Below are 7874 nucleotides of genomic sequence, written 5' to 3' on the forward strand. Positions count from 1 at the left end.
AACAACAATCTGAATGCTTACCTCTCCCTTCCTGCCCTTTGCCCCCAATATCTCACCTATTGATTATACTCGCCCACTACCTTGCCACTGCAAAAGGACTCTCACTGAACACTGAGTCAAAACTGAACAAGTTGGAGAAATGGCCCATAGCTTCACAAAGAGCTCTATGACTCTCTACCACTACACTTATTCTCTTAGAAAAATAAGAAAATGAAACGAGAATCCTAATACTTTAAAATAAATTTAATTATACAAGTTCATTTTTTAACTTATATTTTCATTCTAACTGAAGAAAATAAACATCTACAACTAACCTGTTTAGAAAACATGTTGTAAAAGTCTTTTCTTTCCTATTATTATGCTTATATATTTTAAATGCTAAGAAATTACTGTATTCAACATGTGCTTACATTCTTCAGGCTGGACACATGAGTAAGTTCCAAGATTTAATAACTGAGTGGTAAATGTTGATTGTAGTACTGTCTCTCCAACCCATTGATCCTCATGAATCATAACATCTAGAGAGGGGGAAAAAAAGTTTTGATCATGACATAAATCCCTTCAGATTATTCATACCTCCCACAAGCAATGTAATTGAAGTTGAGATAGGTTAAAGGATCTGCCTAAAGGCACAAAATAATAAAACAGCAATTCTGCCATCTGAACCTAGGTTTATCTGTACATAGGTAAATAACAGAGTTGTTTCAGTCTGTCTACTCAACATTTATCAGTATAGAAGATCACTGTTCCACAAAGATTTTAATGGCTTTTGTTTAAATAGGGCAAATGTTACAATGTATGCAAATTTCTATTAACTGTTTGTTTTTACAACTCTTTCCCGGCCAAGGAGCAAAATCAAGGTCCCAAAGCAATGGTACCCCAAAGAGCAAACAATATTCAGTATGCATCAAACTCTTCTCCTGTAAACATGTCTGAATATGACGCTCTTAGAGAACTCTTGATCATTTTTTTTTTAATGCAACAACAATCATCTTCCATAAATGTTAAAAGTGAAAGACTTTGGAAGTAAGAAGTACTTTCCAGTGAGAAAAAAAGATGATAGAGAAGAATCACTTAGTGGAAGTAAACATACCACTGTTGTTTGTTCTTAAGCGTTGCTGAGTCGGTTTGGACTCAAGTGACCCACTATAGGGTTTATGAGGAGCAGCTGTTGTTGTTGTTAAGTGCCATCAAGTTGGTTCCGACCCACAGCAACCCTGTGTAGGGGTCTCCAAGGAGCGACTGGTGAGACTGAACTGCTGACAACGCAATTCAAACTGACTTTGCAGTCCAGTACATTAATCCACAGTGCCACACCAGGCTCCCCTGAAGTGTAGCTGGTGGGTTCAAATCGCTGACCTTTCAGTTAGGATAAGTCCAGTGCTTATCCTACAGTGCCACACCAGGACTCCAGAAACTAGAAGTAAAAAACTAGTTTTTTTACTTTTGGTAAGGCAAAACTAGAAGTAAAAAACTATAAAGAAAGCGAGGTGGCCCAGGCAGGATAATATCAGGGTACAAAGTATTAAAGGAAAACAGAGTTAATGAAATGAGTTAGAGATCATGGAAAAGGAAAACAAGAATACATGAAATTCAAAGGGATTGCGTCCAAATTTGTATTGCAGATCCTCCTTAACTATAGTAACTGCATAATGAATAGTCCTGACTTGGAGTTCTAACCGCTCCTCATATTCAGCATAATCGAAACCAGCTTTTCCTCTTATACGACCCATCTGATTTCTGTGTTACCAATCAGATCAACAATTTGAATGCTTACCTCTCCCTTCCTGCCCTTTGCCCCCAATATCTCACCTATTGATTATACTCGCCCATTACCTTGCCACTGCAAAAAGACTCTCACTGATCACTGAGTCAAAACCAAACAAGTTGGATGAAATGTCTCCATCCAAAAAAGGACGATAATATGCCAGTCTGACCAAACAATGCCAAGTCTGACAGTTACAATCTCCCATGTTTATCTCTTTATTATGGAGTGCTCCTAACAATTATACAGGAAATAACAAAATATATTAGCTAAGGCTTTCAATCCCCTGCAAACTGGTGAAAACTTACAATAATTACTTTCAAGTTTTCTTTTTCTAAGCTCTAAAACTGATCTTCTCTAGGGACTTGAAGACCCCCAAATGAGATGGATTGACATGGTGACAGCTATAATGGACTCAAATACAAGAATTGTGAGGATGTGCAGAACCGTGTAGTGTTTTGTTCTGTTGTACATAGGCCGCTATGTGCTGGAACCAACTCGACGGCACCTAACAAGACTGACCACTATACCTCCTTTTTTAGATACACTATTAAGCTTAATTAACTTCCTCCTGGTCTGACACTCAGCTTGTCTTCTAAAACCACTATGTATTGATTTTAAAAACATCCAACAAAGAACATGTAACACCAAATTTTAGATGTTACCCAAAAACACAGGATAAAAACTGTATGTTCTTTATAATAATTACAACTATAGTCAGTTTCTGATTTATGATAGATTCGTTACAATGAACTACACTTAACAACTGTCTTTTTTTTTTTGACATTTTATCATTAGTATCGTGTGCTACATACAGTGCTGCAGTACGTACTTTGCTGATGCAATTATATTTGTGAGTTTATATGTAATGTTTCCAACCCCCCTACACAATAAAGACCAGATTTATAAAGATACCAATTTTTTAAAAAGGCAGTAAAAATGAAAACTGGAGAAAAATGAGGTACTTGACTTATAAAGGAATTGTCAAAACAGAAGCCCACTGTTAAACCAGGGACTACCTGTATATGGTGTCCTGGTATAGTGTTGAGAGTTAATGTGTTGGACTACAAGGTCAGTTTGAACCACAAGGTCAGAGGTTTAAACCCATTAGCCACTTCTTGGAAACACTACACAGGGTCACTATGAGTTGGAATCAATTTAATAGCTCTAAACAACTACTGCGCTATAGGATACGCACCCGACTGCTAACCACAAGATCAGCAGTTTAAACCCAGTAGCTATTCCTCGGAAACCTATACAGGGTTGATATGAGTTAGAACTGAGACTCAACAGCACTAAACAACAACACCATCAATCACACATGTATACGTTGTTGTTGTTGTTGTTATGTGCCGTGGAGTTGGTTCCAACTCATAGCGACCCTGTACAGGGTTTCCGAGGCTGTAAATCTTTACGGGAGCAGAAAGCCTCTTCTTTCTCCCGCGGAACAGCTGGTAGTTTCAAACTGCCGACCTTGAGGTTCGCAGCCTGATTCGTAACCACTATGCTACCAGAGCTCCTTACACATGTATATATATATACACATATAAAAGCACATATGGAAATGACCAGAAAGAAACACTCCACGTTTTTACTGAGGTTAGTGTGCTACAGGATAACTGGTTGGATAATTATAGGTTAGTGTGCTACAGGATACTTGGTTGGATAATTATAGGTTAGTGTGCTACAGGATACTTGGTTGGATAATTATAGGATAATTACTGAGGTTAGTGTGCTACAGGATACGTGGTTGGATAATTATAGGATAACCACAAGATTGGCCGTTCAAGCCCACCAGCCACTCCTCAGTAGAAAGATGAGGTTTTCTACCCCCATAAAGATTTAGTCTTGGAAACACTATACTATGAGTCAGAAATGGCTCAGTGGCACTTAACAACAATAACAAAGATGTACAGCCCCAGAAACCCTACACAGGTTGCTATGAGTCCGAGTTGACTTGGTGGCAATAGGTTTTTTATAGTATGGTATGCTACCAGGAGTTTTTTCTCCTTTATGTATTCCCAAATGTACTCAAGATAATTTTAGTAATAAATAAAATCGCTGAAATGCCATCCTTTCATCATCGGACTGCTGATACAATTAAGAGATTAGACAAAAGGACCTACACAGACAAACCAAAGAGCAAGCCTGCTGCTAGGACTCGAACACTAACATAGTAAATGTGTAACGGGGACAACCAGGAAAGGCTTCTCTTGAAAGTAGAAAATGAATGAGACAGAAGGCTATAGCTAAGAAGGGCAGAGCAAAGGCCCAGAGATGACAGCGATCAGGATACTGAGGAAAGCTACAGACCACTGCGGATGCTGTAATACGACCAATCATGGTGGGGTCAAACAGGAAGAGGAAGATGGCCAAGAGAGTTCCAGGGGACTTAAAGTGGAGGGGCAAACCCCTAAAACTCAACTTAGCTTTATAAAACAAACACCAGGATAACCTCACCTGTGAGTAGAATTATATCTCCAGGAAGCACAGTAAGTGCCCAAAATGCTGTAGTCCGCCACATAAGAACCTTCTTCTTCATTTCTGATTGGTCAGTAACTGTGATTGCTGCTAAGGGTACTTTAGAGCCAGCGTTTGGTCCTGATTTTATGCTGACTTCTTTCACATGACATGGTGATAACACCATGACTAAGCAATTATACTTCTGACTTTTAGAACCACAATTTTTTATTAATGATGTTTTTTTAACATACTTAAATTCAGACATGTTCCTCTGGTCCAGTGTTACTGCAAGATCTCTTGCATTAGAAAGCAACTTCATTTTCTTAGATACTTGGAGGACTTTAGGTAGAACTTTAGAATGACCTGCTTTATCTTCAGATGTCCAACTTCTTTTTATAGAACTTTTATGTAAAGTACTGTGTTGGGAATACAGTATTCCTGAGCTGTATGACTCAATGCAGATTTCATTTGGCAGCTGGTTTTCTTCAGTACTGAAAAGTTCTTGAGATCCTATTTTGTCTTTAAGATCTGCATCAGAATTTATGAATACATGGCTACTTTTTGTTTTAGGACAAACAGGACTAAAAAGTTCAGGCGAATATGCTTGGCTTTGTCCACTTATACAATCTTCTGCAAAATCATCAAGAGGCTGAATCAAATTATCTTTGGTTACTCCTATTTTCTCATGACTTAAATTTGGTCCAATCGTCATGTTTCCGGCTCCTTTACTTAGCGAATTTTGCCCTTTATACTTCCTCTGAGCTAAAAGAGCAACCTGACTGGAGGTCATTATGCTGAGAAATTCAGTATCAGTAGATATTTTGCAGTTGGAGACATTTGTAACTGCTCCTTTAGATCTTGGCTTATCTACTGTCTTAGAGGGAGAGAATTGCAGACATTGGTTTTGCACTTCATGATATGTTCTTAGCACACATGGTGGCTCTGCAGCTTCTGGCCCTATGTTAATCTCTTTGGTAATACAGACCAAATCTAATATAGCGTCAGACTTTTGATCTAACTGTAAGGTTGCTTCTTTGAAGTTTGGAGCATGGGTATTTGACTGATCTTTATGCTGTTCAACTGTAATTTTCTTATTTTCACTGGCAAGCTTTTGATATTTTTCTTCCTCAGTTAAATGTTGAACTCTGCTCTTAAATCCATCTACTTGAACACTAGAGTCCAGTACATCATTCATCCTAGAGGGAGGGCTCTTCTGGGATACTATATTCTGTGTTTCAGAAACACAACATAAAAAGTCATTTTCCAAATGAACAGATCTTTCTCTGGTGTTCACAAAACAATGACTATTAAGACCTGGGGGGACAATACTGTCTAGGATTTGATAATCTCCAAGGTTTTGGTGTTTGCATTTTTCATCCTTCAGATGTAAAGAATGTTTATTGTGCAAAAGCTGAACTGTTTTCCAGCAGTCAGCAGTAGGTACTAAAGAAGCTGGTTCCTGTGATACCGTCATTTTCAGTGGAAGAACTGGAGCACCCCAAAAAATGTGGACTTGAGATCCTCCAATCATGGTTTCTGATAAAAAATTTAAAATTAATACAGTGTCAATACATTTTATATATTAATATATATAATTATAAATTATCGTATAATATATCATTGATATTATGTACCAAAACCAAATAGATGAAATATGAATCAAAGCATAATTAATACAGGCCATTTATTTTGGTAGATCCATTTAATTATAAAATTCACAAATACCCAGGAAATCGTAAAGAGAAAGTAAAATATTAACAAAATATTTTTAGTTTGTTCATATTTCAGGATCATAGTCTCAGGGATATCAAGGTCAATGCACATAGCATAGTTCACAAAGACAATGTTCTACATCCAATTTTGGTGAGTCGACTTCACCTAGAGACTTTTTAAGAGAAATGAAAACTAAGTATACTAATCTCAAATGAGTAAGCAACTTCTTAAAATGTTAATTTCTTATGTTGTGTTTAAATAACAATTTAATAAAGAAGGAGAAGGAAAGCATATGAAATTGTAGTATATAACCTTTAAATTACACATACCCGTTTTCATGACTCCATGAAAACTCAGATGCTAACCGAGAGGCTGTGGCGATTAGAAAAGAACCTACCAGCCTTGGAAACCCTGTGGGGTAGTTCTATTCCACTCTATAGAGTTACTATGAGTTGGAATTAACTCATTGGCAATGAGTTTGGTTTTTGCTTCAACTGATAACTCAGTTTCTAAGACTGAAACAGAATGTTCCTACCAGAAAATAAAGGAAATTGTTGTCAACTGAGGTTACAAAATTTATAAGTGACTATTATGGTAGCATAGTGGTTACAAATCAGGCTGCGAACCTTAAGGTCAGCAGTTCGAAACTACCAGCCGCTCCATGGGAGAAAGATGAGGCTTTCTGCTCCCGTAAAGATTTACAGCCTCGGAAACCCTGTACAGGGTCACTATGAGTCAGAACCGACTCCACAGCACATAACAATTATCTATCTTCCCACTAATCTGTAAGATTTTATATCTCTCTTTAAAATATAAACAAAAAGATTAGCAACAGTCATTTTGTAAACACTGGTAATCCTCAACTTATGACAAATCACACAACCATCCTTTAATGTTTGTGTATATTTTATTGTTACTAAATATCAGATTTATAAAGATACTGATAAGAAAAGGCAATTAACAAGAGACAGAGATATGGAGTCCAGTTGCCCTGCCAGTCAGCCTGGGGCAGCGTGGCCACCTTGAGACAAAGCCAGCAGGTGAAGAGCACAGTAAGACAACGGCACAGAATTCCCAACAGGAGACAGAGAAACTGTGTAGATAAACCTAGAGTGAGCCAAGGTGAGCAAGCCAGGAACTGGATCTAAGGAGGGAAAGTACAAGAAGAACATGGATACACACACAAGCTGAACATGTGTGATGGAGAGAGGGAGTATACCACGAAATATATACAGGTTTGAAAGAGGATATTTATACATGGGTATTTACCTTTGTAGCAAATGTACTCAAGGATGTGGTGAGACAAAGCTATGAAAACTTCTCATATATAAACAAACACCTGGACCTAGGCGCTCAGGATCATAGCCTTAGGGGATACCAAGGTCAACTGGCATAGCATAGTTCACACAGAAACTGTTCTATATCCTGGTTTGGTGAGTAGCAACTGAAGTCTTAATAACTCATGAGCACCTTGCAAGGTGGACTAGGCAGAAACATCACATAGACCCTTTGAAACAAAGATGCGGAAAGCTAAAGGAAACATGATGCAAATGAAGGAAAAAAATAAGTGGAATATATGCTTCTAGAAGAAGCAGCTTAGCACATGCGGAGGAAAACCAGAGACAGGCAAGTGACCTATGTGGTCATTTTGAACTTTCATGGCAGCTTTTGGATGGCGGAGGACAGCTTGGTGGTACAAAGACTATGTTTACTGGTGGAGAGAAAGGGGTGATTATTTTTCTTGTTTCCCATATTACTCTGGTGATCAGAGGCATGGCCAGTCGCCACCTACATACACCCGTCCTCCCCACCCCCAATGAAACTCCTGCTCTCTAGTAGTGAGCCATGCAGTTGTTAAGTGCACCAAAGTGAGGAGACAGCTATTCGCACCAACCCACCACCTGGACTCCATGGAGGCTAGCTCCAGACCTGC

General features: G+C 38.3%; 1 protein-coding gene across 1 annotated transcript in view; it reads right to left on the minus strand.

The window, feature by feature from the left end:
- LOC102831585 (protein FAM35A-like) overlaps positions 1–5759 on the minus strand; it is a 65333-nt gene extending 59574 nt beyond the window's left edge. Inside the window, exons 1-2 of the mRNA XM_006875925.1 lie at positions 4226–5759; positions 411–518 (exon numbers count right to left, since the gene is read on the minus strand). Coding sequence (XP_006875987.1) covers positions 411–518; positions 4226–5759 — 1642 coding nt within the window. The remainder of the gene's footprint in view (positions 1–410; positions 519–4225) is intronic.
- Between the last annotated feature and the right edge of the window lie 2115 nt (positions 5760–7874).

The sequence above is a fragment of the Chrysochloris asiatica genome, unplaced genomic scaffold, assembly GCF_000296735.1.
Source record: "Chrysochloris asiatica unplaced genomic scaffold, ChrAsi1.0 scaffold00346, whole genome shotgun sequence".
NCBI classification, from domain to species: Eukaryota; Metazoa; Chordata; class Mammalia; order Afrosoricida; family Chrysochloridae; genus Chrysochloris; species Chrysochloris asiatica.